Below are 19,212 nucleotides of genomic sequence, written 5' to 3'. Positions count from 1 at the left end.
ATTGTACAACACTAATTACCTTTTATCATCAACCATCATTGTCTCGTGTAATTATTTCTGAGTCCAGAGTGTTCACAGGTAAATTTCCATAACAGACGCTGTGGCTAGCACCGCATTATGTAGATGAATATCGTTGCATGGCATTGGAATATATGTTGTCGACCAAATCACAGAAAGTTGAATCAGTTCATCTGGACACAACGTTTAGTGGGGGAAACGTTTCATCACTTAGATGACTGATAAAACGTTTCTCTCTCAATAAATGTTATGTCCCGATGAACTGATTCAACCTTCTTTGATTTTCTTTTAATTTTTTCCCCTCTTTTTCTCCCCAATTGTACCTGGCCAATTACCCCACTCTTCCAAGTCATCCCGGTCGCTGCTCCACCACCTCTGTCGACCCGGGGAGGGCTGCAGACCACCACATGCCGCCTCCGATACATGTGGAGTCGCCAGTCGCTTCTTTTCACCTGACAGTGAGATGTTTCACCGGGGGGGACGTAGTGCATGGGAGGATCACGCTATTCCCCCCAGTTCCCCCTCCCCCCTGAACAGGCGCCCTGACCAGCCAGAGGAGGTGCTAGTGCAGTGAGACTAGGACACATACCCACATCCGGCTTCCCACCCGCAGACACGGCCAATTGTGTCTGTAGGGACACCCAACCAAGCTGGAGGTAACACAGGGATTCGAACCGGCGATCCCCTTCTTTGATTTTCTTACCTGGATTATTGAGCGTGCATAAAGATAGATATTGTAGACACTCTAGTTTTCTGTGGGACGTCCTGATTTCAGCTGCAATGCTAATTAATGGAAATGCAACACTGTGCATACGACTTCTTGTCAGCATGGTGTGGCACGCAGAGGCATCATTACGGCCTCAGCAATAAAATGGAAAAAAAGGTAAATGTTTCTGGTACTAGGGAGTAGGATCGTGTCTATTGTGTTAGGGGTGTGTGATTCTGTGTCTGTCTGGGGCTATGACAATACCGATATATAGTTGGTTGCCTGTTTTAATTTAGTCAGTTATTTGAGTTCATATACTGTATGTTTAAAATGTATTTTATAATAAATCCTGCTGGTGAGCAAACCTGTATTTCCTGCGTGTGTGTGTGTGTGTGTGTGTGACAGTGGTTTCCTTTAATTTACCTTGCTCCACCCATCTTTCAAGCAGCCTCAAGTCTTTTCAAACTATCTTGATGCATGTTCAATAATAAGAAAATCAAAGAGGGTTGAATCAGTCCATCTGGATACAATGTTTGATGACAGATACTATGTTTCATCACTCAGCCAAGTGACATTTTCAGTCTAAACTGACTGCAGGTATCCCCGTCCCTTATAAACAATACAGTACAACACAACTGTATAATGACCGAAACCAAAAACCAGTTTTATGTGCAAATATGGGTGTGACCATTAACTAGTGTACTATTCACAGAGGATTTGGGAATGTTACAATCATAGCATTGTAAGATGGCGACAGGTGTATAACGACCGAAACCAACGTCCCGTTTCACGAGCAAATATGCAATCACAATGCTGTTTGCAACATGATGATACATAATAGTACACATGGCCATTGAAACTCTAGTTAATAGTCACACCCATATTTGCATATGAAACTGGTGGTTGGTTTCAGTCATTATGCCACTGTATTGTTTATAAGGGTGGGGACACCTGCAGCCAGTTTAGACTGAAGAGGTCACTTAGTTGAGTGATGAAACGTAACTGTCAATAAGCGTTGTGTCCAGATGAACTGATTCAACCTTCTCTGATCTTTTCCAACAGGTGTCCATCTAAAAAAGGAAGGACTGTTGTGTGTAGCCCAGTCTCAAAATAACGCTGGAGTGATACTGTATTCTTTACCTCCACCCCTCTGACAGAATGTTAAAACCAGACCAGCGGAACTTGGAAAGCACAAACAATGCAGCAAAGCGATACTGTAACTGAAAACCTATCTGACACCATCTCAGTTGTATGCAGATGGTAAACCCCACGATTTTGGTTGCATTTTTGAAGAATTGGGATAACGAGATGTGTAGTTTCTTTTGAGCTATGGAACATAACTGAAGGCCACAAACCCCAGGGCCAGCCTATAAACATGGCCAATGAGGGAGGGGCATGGCGCTAGCTTGATTATGGACTGCCGATCTGAGGTTTGGGGTAAATACTCTGCTGCATTACAAACTGCATGACATGGAGGGAAATTTGTGTGTTTGTGTGTGTGCCTGCATATTTATTTGCATGTGAGTCAATATGTGCACATGGGGATTACTAAATGCCTCCTAATGTATTCCACAGTCTAAACACACACTACCACACTCAGATCCCATCGCCACCGTTTCAGCTGGTCTAGAGCATTTGATGTGACAAGGAAATGGAGGAAGAAATAACCCGCCATGAGAAGGAGCACTACCCAGTCTCGGCATCATCACTGTCCCAAACACACATACATCGTCTCTCTCTCTCTTGCTGTCTTTTTCTCTGACACACAATCTCTCCCTCTCATTATCTCCCATTCTCTTTCTCACTCTCTTTTGATGTGTACCCTATTCAAATGTTGTTTCTTTCCTCCCTAAGCCGCCTCTCATGCTCTCTCTGTCTCTGTTGCGCTCACTTTCTCTCCTTCACACAAGCATGCACGCACACAAACACACTCAAACGGACGAGATATACAGTTGTACAAATCGGGGCTCAATGAAATCTGGCCAATGCACAGAGAGACAAACAGGGCAGCGCACCACTGAGTGATGGGAATGTCAGGATTTGCATTTAAATTGGCGCCATTGTGTGTACAGGGCGGGGTGTATTCACTGGATGTGAAAGGTCTGCTGCCGCCAGACACGATGCTGTGAGCATGATTACAGCAGATCACTCTCCTCATGTTAATGGAGCTGCTAAATGCCCTGTGTGTGTGTGTGTGTGTGTGTGTGAGGGTGCGAGGGTGCGTGAGGGTGTCTTTGTATTTGTTTGCATTTGTGTGTGTGTGTGTTTGTTTGTGTTTGTGGTTGTAAGAAGCATACAGACAGGTAGCTAGACAGATGGATACAAAGAGAGAGAGAGAGAGAGAGAGAGAGAGAGAGAGCGAGAGAGAGAGAGAGAGAGAGAGAGAGAGAGAGAGAGAGAGAGAGAGAGAGAACGAGAACTCTTGGGCGAGGGAGAGCGTCCACGCAATTACATAAACAGCCACTTGTTGGCAATACACAGTGTTCATCTGGACTCGCTCACATCGGCACTACTTTTCTCCCCTTCATCTTCTGTCAATTACTTTCATCATCCTTCAGGCCTGACTGGAACTGGCCTTCCTCCTCAGCAGGCCCATAAAAGGAGAAAAAACTGAAAACAATTAGCAGCTTGGTAGGAGTCACTTCCATCTTTATATGTGCATAGCATTTCCGCATGCTTTTCAGTGGCGGTCCCCGTCAAACAGATAGCTCATCTTGAATTATGGGAAATAATTGCTTTATGATACTCAAAAGCCTCTGTGAGAGGAAGCGAGAGAGAGAGAGAGAAAAACCCCATCAAAGCTCGTAATTTTTGTTTTGCAACTTTGTAATTTCTCGAGTAGTTATGATGGCATTATCAACTGTCACCACCGCTTTGATTATAAGGAGGGGTGACATTGCACCGACATTTCTTCTGCAGTACTGGCAATGCTTCTGAGAAAACTCAAATATGACAGAGGAAATACAATAAAGTGTGTTTTTAGCTCAGAGTGAAAGCCTGTCGTCTCGACAGGATCTGGGAGGAGGAGGAGGAGGAGGAGAAGAAGAGAGAGGAGGAGGTGCGCTGGGATGGCTAATGTCAGATCAATTCCCCAGACCATTCCCTCTGGAGATGACCGGATTAGAATGAGACATCCCCCTGCTCCATTAAGGGATAAGGAATGAGTGTGTGAGTGTGTGGCGTGAGTGTGTGTGTGAGTTGACCCTTGAATGCAGTTGAGCAGGTGTGGTGCTGAGGGTCACCCAAGGAGAGATGAGCCATTAGAGATTAGACTAAAGACGCCCCCATTGTCTGGCCGAGTTCAAAAGCAGCTATTAATCATAATGACAATGGACATAAACACATTAGAGGGTGGACATATATATATATATATATATATATATATATATATATATATATATATATATATATCCACCCTCTAATGTGTTTGTGTAATATGTGTGTGTGTGTTTTTGTTTGTTTTGTTTTTTTGTCCAACCCGGTCCGAGCCCGTTGGGACCGGACCAGACAGGTCAAGCCAGGTTCGGACATTTTTGAAATGATGTTCAGGTGTTCGGGACAGTTTCGGTTACACCAGCCTCGTTATTTTTGATGAAAAAAATATTGCTGGGGTTTACATGTCAATGCTGAACGCAACACATAGGCTAATTCAGACGGTTAATGTAGCCTAGCTAAAGATGGAGGATGTTAAACAAATGTTGTCATCGGGGGAGTTTAAAACTATCTAAAACCATCAAAGAAGCTTGAATCAATTCATCCGGACACAACGTTTATTGACAGATACGTTTCATCACTCAACTAAGTGACCTCTATAGTGTAGCCCAGCGTTTCCCAACCCAGTCCTCAAGGAACACCTATCCTGCAGATTTCCATTGTAACCCTGCATAGGTAGCCCTGCTTGTACTGACTCAACCAATCCTCTCACAGCACTTAATTATGCAAGGTGTGCAACAGCTGACATAATTCATTGCTGATTGGTTGAATAACTACAGGTACCTATTCAGGGTTGCAAAGAAAATCTGCAGGATAGGTGTTCCTTGAGGACTGGGTTGGGAAACACTGGTCTAGGTGGTACGGTGGCCCAGTGGTTGGCCACAGCAAGAAGGTCCTGGGTTCGAACCCTGGGGTTCTCCAGCCATGGAGGTCATCCCAGGTCCTTTCTGTGTGGAGTTTGCATGTTCTCCCTGTGTCTGCGGTGGGTTTTCTCCGGGTGCGCCGGTTTCCCCCACCATCAAAAAGACATGCATGTTAGGGTTAGTACTCCTATCTGCGCCCCTGACCAAGGCACGGCAAGATGAACTGGAGTTGGTCCCCAGGCACTGCACGGCGGTTGCCCACTGCTCCTAGCAACACAGCTAGGATGGGTTAAATGCAGAGGAAGAATTTCCCCCCGGGGATCAATAAAGTAGTAAAATAAATAAATAAATAAATAAAAATAAACTGACTGCAGGTATCCCAACCCTTATAAACGATACATAACATGACGACCGAAACCAATGGTCAGTTTCATATGCAAATATGGGCGTGACCATTAACTAGAGTTTCAATGGCCATGTGTACTATTCACAGAAGATTTAGGAATGTTTGCAAGCACAGCATTGTAAGATGCTTAACGACTGAAACCAACAACCAGTTTCATATGCAAATATGGGTGTGACTATTAACTAGAGTTTCAATGGCTATGTGTACTATTCACAGATGATACATCATAGTACACATGTCCATTGAAACTCTAGTTAATGGTCACACCCATATTTGCATATGAAACCGATCTTTGGTTTCGGTCGTTATGCAACTGTATTGTTTATTGTGGGGACACCTGCAGTCAATTTAGACTGAAGAGGTCACTTAGATGAGTGATGAAACGTATCTGTCAATAAAAGTTATACCCAGATGAACTGATTCAACCTTCTTTTATTTTCTTACCTGGATTATTGAGCATGCATCAAAACATACACCTAAAACCATGCAGGAAAATCGATGGCATGGAGGTATTCCGGTGGCTCAGGTCGGGCTTGGACATAACAAACAAAATGCCTGTCGGGCTTGGGTCGGGTTGAGACAAAAATATGTGGCCTGACCCACACTCTAACACACACACACACACACACATACACACACACACACACACACACACACACACACACACACACACACACACACACACACACACACACAAGGGAGCTTTTGCAACCGCGGCCTCCATGAAATGCTGCAAGATGCTTATGTGCAGGCCCCAACTATTTCACTGGTTTACTGACGTAAATGACTGTATGTCTGTACTTGAATTAGGGTTTAACAACATCCTAACACATCACACATAGTGAAATGTACGCACACACCCAGTCATGCTGCAGCGAACCCATCGACTCAGATTCACGTGCTTTCTCACAGAGCTGGAACGTGGAGGAAATGGGGAGACTCCACAGCGTTGACCAAAGGGATGATTGGCGCCAGTGCAGGGAGCCATTTTTGTGCTAAACATCTTAATTTTTTTTTGCCGCCGCATAATTGAGGGTTTCCAACACTACGATAAGCTGTAATTAAACGGATTTAATTCCCAGTTTCATTACAGCACTTTGGTGCTGTCATCCTTTCTGAGAAGAATGCTAATCACGGAATGAGAGCGCAGGGAGTCGCGGCGCTCAGGGAAGCCAAAACTCATCCCGTTTTATCCGCGTTTCCCTTGGACGGGCTGTTCTGATGTGTGTGGAACTTGTCAACCGAAGTACATGGAGAACACCTTTGGGAGACAACACCAGGAAATACACATTTTTTTTCTAGCCTCATGAAAATCAATTAGTCAGCCAGCTATCAGTCAAGTGCCAATTCAGATGTGTGTGTACATCGTATATTTGTGTGTGTGTGTGTGTGTATGTGTTTGAAGGGGCGTGTGTGGTTGAGAAGGTTGTGTTGTGAAATGTAAGGCAGGGTACAAATTGCCTGTCGAATTCAGCGCCTCAAACTAGGGTGAAGGGGGTGTGACTCATTTTGTGAAGATGTGCATGCACGTGTGTGTGCGCACACATGTTTGTTTCCCCATTTGTGCAAATGTTAACTTGTCAGAGTGATGTAAAGTGCATATGGAGATGGAAACTGTGATTAGGGATCCACCATCAATCTGTGTTTTCATCTCACACATCAGTGAAACTGCATGAATCAAGCAAGGCTGTGTGTGTGTGTGTGTGTGTGTGTGTGTGTGTGTGCATGCGTGTGTGTGTGTGTGTGTGTGTGAGAGAGAGAGAGAGAGAGAGAGAGAGAGAGAGAGAGAGACTTGATTAAGAGGGGTCATGAAATTAAACCCCTGCAATGAAGAGAAGTTGACATCCTAGTCCTAGGATCTGGCATTGCCTTTGAAATTGGCATAAAAACACATGCAGACACACACACACACACACACACACACTGAACCTTCCCTATATCCCTCCTTCTTACCTCCTAGTCTTCTCTGTTCCCTTTCCTTACACCTGGCTCCCAGCCCAAACACAGCTAGATCCAGATTTGCAAAAAAAGATCAGCATCGTTTAACTCATCCATGTGTCGCACATCAGTGCTCAAGAAGGGAGAGTCCTTTAAACACATGACCCGCCATTCAATGTCAAACTTCTGCTTTAATTTACTGGAGTTTGCACATTTTGGGCACCCTAAAGGCAGTACTGACATAATTTGCAGCTATTCGGGGGCAAGTGGCCAGTCTGGGATCTTGTCGTATTTGGCTAACTGACTTTGCTGCCTGGTGGAGTCGGGGATCATACTTCCCTCACAATACCAAAGTTGTTCTCCATGTAAAAGCCTGTGGGCAGCAGCTGACCACAGCCTGCCTGCCCCTGTCGTACCCCACCCACCCACCCCTCCCTCCAACCCTACCCTGTTGTCCTTGGTTCCTCTCGCTTCAACTCCGTCTTTGTCGTTATCGCCTCTTGGCGTCCGACACAAACACGTGTTCCCTATTCGTTTGCAAGACAATGTCAATCAAAGCCTCGTTAAACCTCGCTGCCTTTCTTGTGCAAGTTGCTCAAGGAGAGCAGACATCTGTTTACCTGCATACAAAGCGATGTTCTTTTTTTTGTGTGGCAAGAACAAGACAGGTGTTCCCTTTTTTTCTTTCACCTAAACTGCTCTGTTCTCCTTCCTTATCAACTCAAAGGCTGCACTCATGCATACTAACAAGAGCCCACTGTCCAAAGTAGGGGAGACGGATAAATTGTGTACCGCTTTTAGACAACACAGGCCAACTTTTCTCCACTGTAATACCCTTTACTGTGTGTGTGTGTGTGTGTGTGTGTGTGTGTGTGTGTGTGTGTGTGTGTGTGTGTGTGTGTGTGTGTGTGTGTGTGTGTGTGTGTGTGTGTTGGGATCAAAAAAGCCACCATGTGGACATCATATTTGTGTAATGCAGGTGCCTAGTGCTGGGTGATTAGATATGACAATAATATGACAATATGACAATAATATGCCAATAATCATTTGGAACGATTTACACTATCATCGTATCGCACAATATCTGCTTACATATGCAAAACTACCATATTTAAGAATCTAACTGAGGTTCGTCACATTGAATTGTTTGGTCATGTGAAATATGGTATCAAAATGATACTAATTTTAAATAACACTCCCTAAAATATTTCCGATCTCTTTTGGTCGAAATTTTAGACACCAAATTCTTGTTATCATTAATTTAACCAAAAAAAAAAAGTATATCACACTGTCATAATCACCGAATTTTATCCCAATACAATACCATTAAAAGACAATGCAACACTAATATTACATTAGTGCCCAGCTCTATTGGTGCCTCAGAAAACGTGCAGCCCACGTACAATCCCAGCCCAACTCTCCCTTTTATGTAAAGTCTGTGGACCTCACCTAACTCGGGGTCCATCGCGGAGAGGCTCTCGGTGGGTGCGCCCCCGGTTGGCGCCTTGCAGCGTGCGTCTGTTGGCAGTGGAGTAGTCGGGCTCCAGCTCGTAGGGTTCCTCCTCTTCAGGCCCCAGGCTGCGGCGATCATCTTCCAGGCCGTAAGGCTCAGGTTGGAAGCGCTCAGGCTGTGAGCGATTCAGATCCACGGTGCTGCTCCCCATGGGCACTTGGGGCTGAGCCACGTGGCCGTAGTCGTCCTTGCGGATGGGAAGCGTGTAGCTGTTCTCCGGCCGGTAGTTGTTGGGTAAGTAGGGGTAGCGTGGTGGCCAGAAGTTGACGCCACGTGACAGGCTGCCATAGTTTTCTGTCATGTCACCGTAACCGTCATTCAAGCCATAGTGGCGGCCATACTGGTTGTCGGGCGTCTCTCCATAGGAGTCGTTGTAGGAGTTGTTGTAGGAGCGTGTCAGGGTGGAGGTGGCTTGTGGCGTGATGTAGCGCTCACCACCGTTCTTCATGTAGCGCCGGTCGATGGAGTCGGTGTAACTGCCAAGTGGGGACGAGCCCTCAGGGAGGGGAATGCCGTCAGGGCCCAGAGGAACTTGGCGCACCGTCCGTGTGGTCACAGTCTTCACCATCTTAGTCACCTGTAGAAGTGGTAGGAAGAGATACAGTTGTCAGTGTGACATAGCAAGAGAGGCTGTCATGTTTCAGAGTTGGACGATGTTGAGTGATTCAAGCCACCCGACACGGTGCTGTCACATTCAGGCAGCAAACAGAAAACCATGCTGCCCACCCACATGGAGCCAAGTGAGACACTGACTTGTTTCGGCAGGAACACTGATGCAAGTATCTGATTGATTTAGACAATGCATTGGAAAGCCAGAGTGGCAGAGGCTGAAAAATGAAATGGGGTGATCGTTGGCCATTTAAAGTGCAGTTTCTTGATTAAAGCATGCATTTCACAATTAACAAGAGGAAAACTTCCTGAAATTGCGCTAGTACATCCTGTTAATTTCAAGACGGTTCGGGACTCCTAGTTTTACTGATCCTGAGAACTAAAAATGAGTCATTATAATGGCCCTGGATGATGGCTTGAGACTTTTAAATAATTTCAAAATGACTCTATAACAACACTATCATAATTGTAGATGTGTGTTTTATCTTGCCTAGCGTCCTTCTTTAAAGACAGTGTATTTCCTTATTGATGAAGATGAGAATGAACAATGAAAAACAGCCATATATTAAAAAAGAAAAAAAATTCTCCTCGACTTTGTGTGTCAAAAGGAAAAAGGCAGGAGACAAGTAAGAAAAGGGTGCACGACTCAAACAGAGCCATCTTGAAGCGTTACTTGCACTTGGCCTTGACTTCTCTTTCCTCTTAGTGGAGCAGCGAAGCTTCACACTCTGTGGAGCCCAAACTAGAGGACTGTGCCTATCCAGTGGGTAGAAGTGGCCCTGCATGTATCGACTCCTCATTTCCATCACGCCTCAACCAAATAACTCGACTTCCCCCGCTGTCTACTGCTAAGGCTGCAGAATACAGACAACATCTATCCTCCACAGGTTCACCACCCATATGGAAACCAATTTGCTGCCCACTGAATTCTGCAGTGGCCGATAATTGGCTATTTTGTCCACAGCTATGAATTCATCTTGAAATTAATGAGGTTGATGAAAATTAATCATCATTGGTGGGGGAGCAGGTCTGATGCAATTCATGTTGTGCCTGACAAGGAGGCATGGTGTTTCATTCCCACTCAAGTGGCAGAGACTAATTACCTTAGTGTTATGGACAGAGGAAACAGGCTTTCTACTGTTTCTGGTTTAATTTTGTTTTAATATAAGAATGTTGATGGTTCCCTTGACTGTATCCGATTTTTTTTCCTGTTCTATCAACATCATATATTAAATTCTAACTAGGGATTATCAAAGGCATTTAACAACATCATTAAATGACAAGGATACATCCACCATCAATAAAAGGAATCCTTACTTTAAGTGCCCATGAGCAAAGCACAAACCCTATATTGGTTGTTGTCACTGCAGCCTGATAAATTTAGCTGAAACAAAGAAATCTGCATGAGGCAACCTTTTTTTGTGCACATCCTGACTGTGATTTGTGCAACAGTATACCGAGGTTTATGTTTTGCTTTCCGAGTAACGACTTACGGTTACCTTTGTATGGCTACAGAGTTGAAAACAAAGAGCGTGCAAAAATCATGTGATTCTGAACTTAAACAGCTGGAGCAGATACATAGTATACTGTATGACAGGCGTACAGGAAACATTTCAGAAGTGGGGGGGGGGCAACAATGATATAGTATATGCGTGTGCAGGGGTGAACTGTTTAGTGCTACAAGAACACACCGGAGCGCAGCTCCATATGCCAGTATTTGTGGTTTTAATACAATAAAGCACTATTGAAGACACGTGTCTGCCCCATCTTTTTACTTTGTTGCAGTTAGGCAATCTCAATGTAGCGTTCTGTGGCTTAAGTGATACATTGTATTCAGTTTTGAAATCCCACTCTTTCTGCTGCCTGCCCACGGGGTAGCAGTATAATTCAAACGTAAGCCAGCTAGTGCATGTGGGATTAAATACAAACATTTCTTGTCAAATTAGCCTAAACTACGAGTTTACAAGACAGTAACACTTGTGGATGGCGGGGGTGTAACATTACTGTTAAAGTTTAGTTTTGTTTGGCTGTATTTTACTTTCTTATTTACTCGTTCTTCTGGCATTTTGTAGAAGCATGTGTTCACAATATTGATAGCTAGCAGAGCAGATGTTAGCTAACGGCTCAAACAGACAATGCAAACACATCATTTTACTGGTTGCTATGTAGGCTACAATGCATTTGATGTGTGTTGCAATGTACCCTTAGATTGGGTTAAAATGTGAATATTCTTCCTGATTTTTGTCTGCGTGCTTTATTTGACCTAATTTCTTAGAGTGGATGGTAACGAATGAAACGTCTTTTTTACCATAAGTGTTGCAATATAGGGGCATTAGTGGGGATACAGGGATTCCTGACTTAAAAAAAATGTGGAAAGAGGGTAAAAGTGTGCCCCCCCCATTCCGGCGCCCCTGCTGTATGAACCTGAAATAAGCTTGACTCCCGTCCACTTGATTAGCAGTACGAGGCTGCCATTCAATTGTACAGAGCTGATAATGAAGCTAGGCTTGTCCTGTGTTCAGCCCCACAGGAAGTGATGCTGCCTCCCAGTGTGTCTTCCCCAGTGGGGTCGCTGGGGGTATAGCAGCCTGTCACTTGCTGCCTGAGGCATTTACGATGCCACAGTAAATTCTATTGATTTAACTGCTTCTTATGGAGTAACATTACCCTCCAGCCCTCGCTCTCATTTTTGGAAAATGCTCAGAAATATGACTTATTTTGTGTGGGGGAGTTGTTGATCAGGATTAAGGGGGCACTCACGTTACACTTTCATATTCCCTTTTCTTCAGTTCATACGTATGAGCGGGATGGGAAAAAGGATCGGCATCTGTCTGCATAAAGTTTTTGTCTTTTCACTCCATAGCAGAGTTCAAGCTTGGTGAACTCCGACCAGCAAATTCATATGACGTAAACACACCTGACCATGTCATGGTGCCCCTGATGCTAAAAGTCAAACATGAGGAATTCATCATTTTCACGATCTTTATAAATCCAACTAGGCAGATTACAAAAGACACTCCAAAAGAGTGACTGTATAGTTTCCTGTGTCACGGGAAAGTGGAATAGATGGTATACATGTCCTATTATTGCATCCTATTACATCTCAATATTATTTTAGCATTAGCAGCTATATAGCTAGCTTGCTGGTTAGCTTTCAGCCTCCTGGCAGCCATATTTGTTGCAGAGAAAGGAGCGATTTCAGTCTCGGCACTGGTAAAGGGTCTGTCCCTTTGGGTTGTCTCTCTGATCTGTGGGGACATTTATACTTTTATACATTTATAGTTTTATACATTATATAATTACTATTATTATTATTATTATTATTATTGTAGCGAATTCGGGGGGCAGTCCGGAAGACCGTCGCCACAGCCGGGACACGAACCCGTGTCTCCCACTCCGCAAGCAACAACGTTAACCAGTCGACTAAAGGGTCCGACCCATTAGTCAAGGACCAATGTGTCTACTTATCCATGCACGTTACACTACCTCCCTCCTTCAGGAAGCGCGTCCCTGCGCTTCAGCATATGAGCTCCCTCACGCCTCTGGGTGCACGCGCTTCTGATGACCTCACGGTCTCATCATCCCACTTCTGACACCAATGTAGTGAAATCGGGGGGCAGTCTGGGAGACCGTCGCCACAACCGGGACGTGAATCCGTGTCTCCCACTCCACAAGCGACAACGTTAACCAGTCGACTAAAGGGTCCGACCCATTAGTCAAGGACCAATGTGTCTACTTACCCATGCATGTGACACTAATGTTATTATTATTATTATTATACTTATACATTTAAACTTGGTGTCTGGGGACAAAAGTACTTGGACATGTTAGCATCCAGCACAGCACACCCATGGCAGAGATTAACAAGCAGCGGCACAATGTTAGCAGATTTATTGCAGCAAAGATTTCATCCAGGACTGATGAACTTCAATGGAAATGAAGCCATCTATTTCCATTTCTCAGATAATTTCAGTTTTTAAACACATGACTTATATAATTTTATTCTTGAGACATTTGTTCGAGAATAGTTAGAACCGTTCTCACTTTATGTACACAATAGCCTATCAATTCCCAAAATGCTGTCAGAAATAGGCTGGCAGACCCAACTGTAATGTGACAAGAATGAGTACATGTGAAAATCTTTACTTTCCTTTTATTATTCTCTTCTCCTGACTTCTATTCTTTATGAGTCTGACTTTCAACTAAGAGATGAGCGGTGAGGATGCCGCGGCTTTCCAGCCGTGGTGTACCCAGCTGTCTTGTACTACTCTGACTTCTGAGCAGCCTTGTTAGGGCTGGAAAAGAAGCCATTACCCCCGTTCCAAATACACTTTGATGTACGCTGAAGTTCACAACATGTTAAACAGGCGTGCAAGAGGAAACGAGGGTAGGCGAGGAGCCAGTGGCTCAAAGGAACCTCTGAAATAGAGTGAAGAGGGGTAAACAGGGCAAAAAGAGAGTTGCTAAAATGCTGGGGAGTGTGTGTGTGTGTGTGTGTGAGAAATCAACAACTCTAACGTGTGTGTAACAAGCAGGGGAACAGAAACACAGGCCGCAGTTCACCAATCTTTTAAAAGAGGAGGGCAAACAGGCGTCACCCTCTCAACTTTACAGCACTGTAAGAGTTTTAATACCTCTGTGGCATTCACTTTTACAGAGAGCTGAAGTAGACATGGTGCCCGGGAGCTAGTAGGAGAGTATAAGTAGATAATTTGGCTGTTTAAGCAGCCTATGTAAAGTATCACAGACCAGGAGTCACTTTGCTCTGCTTAAAAAGCACTTGCAGCAGTGATTTGGCATTTCAGATGCTAAAGGTAGCATTTGTAGGAAATTCACAGCATGGCGTGTAACGGTGACCTGGTGATCAGCGCTGTCTCCTCACAGCAAAGAGCCTCATTGGTTTAATCCACGCATGTCTATGTGAGATGTGCATGTTCTCCCCATTCATTCAGGTTTAACCTGGATACTCTGGTTTCCTCCGACAGTCCAAAGATATGCGTTCTAGGTGGATTAGAGACTCTACATTGCCCATAGTGCATAATGATGTGAGCGTGAAGGTGTGTGTGGATCCTCTGATGGCCTGATGCCCTGTCCAGGTTGTCTCCTTGCACCCTGCCCAATGCATTTACATTAAATTTACTCATTTAGCAGTTGCTTTTATGCACAGCAACTAAAGAAAGAGGCTAAAATTAGCAGGTAGAGTTGAATGTTACCCGTTGTCATCGTAGGGCGCTATACGGTTATCACAGCCAAGTGCGGATGTCAAATCAAGCGCCTGCTTCAACTAGTACTACTGTCTGTGCTGACCGACCTCAGCGTGTAAAGCGTTTAGCAGGAGAGGATATCGTGCAGACTGCATCAGACACAATGGTGCACAATGGGCTGACAGAACACAGTGCTGCTGGGCGGTATGAAAATGAGTATTATCACAATAATCACACGGAGTTTTATACAACAGATGTATATCACAACATGTCATTTCATATGCAAAAACACCACAATTCAGAATCTGAGGTTCATCACACTGAAGTCTGGTAATGTTAAGTATAATATCAAACCAAAACTATTTGTCAAATAATATTCCCTCAAATCTTTCCAACCTCATTTTGTGGGAACTTTTAGCCCACAGATTCTCATTATCATCAATTTAGACAACAACATGTTGTATAAGACTATGACAATATCTGAATTTCACCCCATATAATACCACTGAAAGACAATAAAAGATAATCTTGAATTATTGCCCAGCCCTAGTATAGACTGACATCTAGTCAGCTGGATTACTTGAGAGGAAGTAACAAGGGGGTGCAACATTATATTACATTTTAACACCCTCTCAAACTACATGTTTATATTTCAGTTTGTGAGAGATCACATTACTGAAATATGGATTTATGCATTTGTTGTAGACAAATACGAGCCAACGCACTCTTGTGTACAAGTAGTATGTCGTCTTCCTTTCCCCTCCCAGAGTAAGATCGTTTGTTATCCTGTTTGCTTGTTCGTCTGCCAACAACTTTACTAAAGACAAATGACTGCAGCAAAATGAAGAAAGGTGGACAGCGGTGCAGAGATGGCCTGAATAAATTTCGGAGGTAATTTGGTCAAGGTCACAATCAAGTTCAATCAAGGTCAAAATCGTTTTTCAGGGGGTGTCCGGGTAGCGTGGTGGTCTATTCTGTTGCCTACCAACACAGGGATCACCGGTTCGAATCCCCGTATTACCTCCGGCTTGGTCGGGCGTCCCTACTGACACAATTGGCCGTGTCTGCGGGTGGGAAGCCAGATGTGGGTATGTGTCCTGGTCGCTGCACTAGCGCCTCCTCTGGTCAGTTGGGGCACCTGTCGGGGGGGAGGGGGAACTGGGGGGAATAGCGTGATCCTCCCACGTGCTACGTCCCCCTGGAGAAACTCCTCATTGTCGGGTAAAAAGAAGCGGCTGTCGACTCCCCATGTATCGGAGGAGGCATGTGGTAGTCTGCAGCCCCCCCCCCCCCCCGGGATCAGCAGAGGGGGTGGATCAGCGACCGGGGCAGCTTGGAACAGTGGGGTAATTGGTCGGATACCACTGGGGAGAAAAAGAGGGGGGAAAAAAATCCAAAAAGAAAAAAAAAAAAAAGAAAAGAAAAACAGCTACAGTAAAATAAAGAAAAGTGGATGATATTGCATAGATGGCCCCGATTAAATATTAATTTTGGAGGTAATTTGGTCAAGGTCACAATCAAGTTCATTTGACACCAAAATGCTCAACTCTCTATTTCGAAGCCCTGCTCGTGTCCACGGCTGGAATGAGACTTTTGTTTTTCTGAGGCGAGGTGGTCAAAGCTCACACACAGGGTGTAGGGGAACAGACTGCGGTGCCCTGCGCTACATTTTCTACCGGTTCTCTTTCAACTGGACGCCCGGCTCTGAGGCACGCCAGCCCCGTTGGGCCTATCTGATGGGGCCGCTTTTCAAACAGTAGCAGCATCAGATAACGCCGGCTGTGGATGTGTCGCCGTAAAGTAAACACAAGTCCTCAACCACAGTTTGGTTCCTGGTGTGTGCAAGGTATTTAAAGAGATTTTATTTGTTTGTGTGGTCTATTTCGACTCTCATTAATTCCTAACCAGAGGAAAGCAAAGGAATGCTGCTTTTATTGGCGAAATTCAGCTCGTCGGAAAAACATAACTGGCGTTTCCCTCCCCCCCGTTGTACCAGAGGGAATGAAGGCTGGAAGGTGGCCAACGCAAAGCAGGCATGAGGGGAGTGTTGATGTGTGTGTGTGTGTGTGTGTGTGTGTGTGTGTGTGTGTGTGTGTGTGTGTGTGTGTGTGTGTGTGTGTGTGTGTGTGTGTGTTTGTGTGTGTGGGCACACGTATATGCATGCACACACACACACACATGCACACACACACAAACACACACACATGCACACGCACACACACATACACACACATGCACGCACACACAAATTCTGGCAAATTGACTTTCAGAATCAATCAGCTGCTAACAGACTAATTTGAAATTAAAATCCAAAAAACTGCAGCATTCATTCTTAGTTGCTTCTTCATAAATTGGTTGTAACAACCTCCTAATGCCAAAGGTTTGTTCTAACCTAACACACACACACACACACACACCCACACCCCCGTAAAAGAATCTGATGGTATCGGTTTCTGCACGCAGTCTCTGAAGGCCTGCCAGTCCAAATTAATGTTGTTTTTTGTTTCCCACTGAGATGACTACTGGTACTGCAGCAAATATTCCAACAGCTTTGTGGAGAAATAGGGTTACCACCAAAAGAAATCCTTTTTTTTTAAATCCAGAAGATGTGAGCTGCTTCGGCGTCTCATCCTCTGGAAGGGCAGATACCCATCAAGCAGGAGGAACGTTTGAGCCACTGTGGAAAGACTTCTGTTGAAAGAAGCAGATAAATGACGAAATACAACTTCAAGATCCCGACCGGAGGGGTGCTCTCGAGCGAGCTAGCTGAGGAGAGGGAGAGAAAGGAAGTAGATGGGGGGGAATAAACTAGGAGCAAAAACAGGGAGAGAAAAGATGGGGAAAGTAGGAGAGAGGAAAAAGGGGTGTCTTGTAAAATAATAAAAAAAGAAAGGTGTTTTGTTTTCCATTTGCTAATGATCAGAAAATGGCAGACACAAGTTCACCATGAAGATGAATCTAGTTTTCTCCTCCTCAAGAAGACTTCCAGTAAATGCCCTATCCTCTTCCTCAGCAGGATGGTGGGTCCTTTAAAGAATGGTCCTTCCTTTTCCTTTTCACTGTCAGTCTGTGCACAATACGTGGTGTGTGTGTGTGTGTGTGTGTGTGTGTGTGTGTGTGTGGCCAATCCCCTTACAGTAAACAGGAGGCTGGAGGGTGTTGGGCCCTCCCAGATCAGCCCCACACAGAGAGACAGAAGGGACCAGAATTAGATCGGGCTTTTTAATTACAGTTTCCGAGTCCCCAGAGTACCTGATCTGTTCTCCACAAACCTATGGCAGCACATCAGTGTGAGGATTGGGCCACACAGCATGCTGTGGGCTAACACCACAGCCCAGATCTACTGAGTACTATAGGTCGACTGTGTGTGTGTGTATGTTGTGTGTGTGGTGGTGGAGGGGTGCACATGAAATAAAAACAAAACAGAACAGAATAGAACTAATACAAATGGCAGAAGCGGCGAGTGGTGCGATGAAGACAAACACTCGGACAGTACCGACTCTAGCTGAAAGTACCGCCATTGTAATCCTGCATGAAATGCTGGAGACTCTGGAGCACAATACCGCTGTGTATGAGCTCACACAAAATGGTGGCACCAAGCCAAAGTGAGACCGGTATAAAATGAAGTCCACTCACCTTCACGTTAGTGGACAAATCCTTTCATGGAAACAACAAAACACAAGTAAAGGGCGAATCAGTAGAACGACTCTTTAGAAGCGCAAAGGGAAGGAAGTGCCAAGGGAAAAGCCTTATTATATGACGATACACGAATAAATAAATCAACCTGCATCATAAGGGGGAGCAGACGCCACTCTGGGCTGCAGGATAACAGGATTTAGAGTTCTTAAGTGTAGGGGGGCCTGAGAGGAGACGTATCATGCAATTTGGATGCACTAATCCACAGCCATAATTCAAAGAAATGTGAAAACAAACCAAAAGGGACTGTCCGGGCTTTTTCAAGTACAAGGTAGTGCGTACCCTAGTGTTATAACGGTGCAGTTGCTCGGGGTCGACTCAGATTTGTTTCATATGCAAGCTGAATACATGCGGTTTGGATGTTCCTTGGTGAGTATAATCACAGTTTCGCGACACATCTAACAGGACGTACGGGTGAAGCTCTGCAACTGAGTTGCTCCACATGTAGCTCAACTCGTGTGCGTCCACCTACCTTGGTTTCGGTACGCCGCGTTGTGCCATCATCAGAGGTGACCACCGAGACATGGGAAGTGGGAGTGCCGGGGTCCTCCTCTATGGTGACCGTCTCCTCCACCACCTCCTGGGGCTCCTGCATCATGGCCAGGGATGTGGCGTTACTGGGGCTCTGCTCCTGGATAAGGACAGGAGACGGGTTATGGTTAGAGGATTAGAGTTTATATGCTAATTGTGCTTTTGTGTATAGTTGTTAACAATGTATATATATAATTTATTTATTTTTATTGCCCTGCCCCCCTTTTTCTCCCCAATTGTATCCAGCCAATTACCCCACTCTCCAAGCCGTCCTGGTCACTGCTCCAGCCCCTCTGCTGATCCAGGGAGGGCTGCAGACTACCACATGTCTCCTCTGATCCATGTGGAGTCGCCAGCCGCTTCTTTTCACCTGACATTGAGGAGTTTCACCAGGGGGATGTAGCGTGTGGGAGGGTCACGCTATTCCCCCCAGTACCCCCTCCTCCCCGAACAGGCATCCTGACCGACCAGAGGAGGCGCTAGTGCAGCGACCAGGACACATACCCACATCCGGC

General features: G+C 45.0%; 1 protein-coding gene across 3 annotated transcripts in view; it reads right to left on the bottom strand.

Annotated features, from left to right (window-relative positions):
• Window positions 1-19,212, bottom strand: part of arvcfb (ARVCF delta catenin family member b) — a 166,433-nt gene that overhangs the window by 101,877 nt on the left and 45,344 nt on the right. For all 3 annotated transcript variants that reach the window (XM_056272893.1, XM_056272903.1, XM_056272910.1), the window contains exons 2-3: window positions 18,639-18,797; window positions 8,594-9,234 (exon numbers count right to left, since the gene is read on the bottom strand). In XM_056272893.1, the coding sequence (XP_056128868.1) occupies window positions 8,594-9,234; window positions 18,639-18,797 (800 nt within the window). The remainder of the gene's footprint in view (window positions 1-8,593; window positions 9,235-18,638; window positions 18,798-19,212) is intronic.

Source organism: Lampris incognitus, chromosome 1 (assembly GCF_029633865.1).
Source record: "Lampris incognitus isolate fLamInc1 chromosome 1, fLamInc1.hap2, whole genome shotgun sequence".
Lineage (NCBI taxonomy): Eukaryota > Metazoa > Chordata > Actinopteri > Lampriformes > Lampridae > Lampris > Lampris incognitus.
The sequence above is the reverse complement of the archived record's forward strand: the minus strand, read 5'-3'. Positions and strand labels throughout refer to the sequence as shown.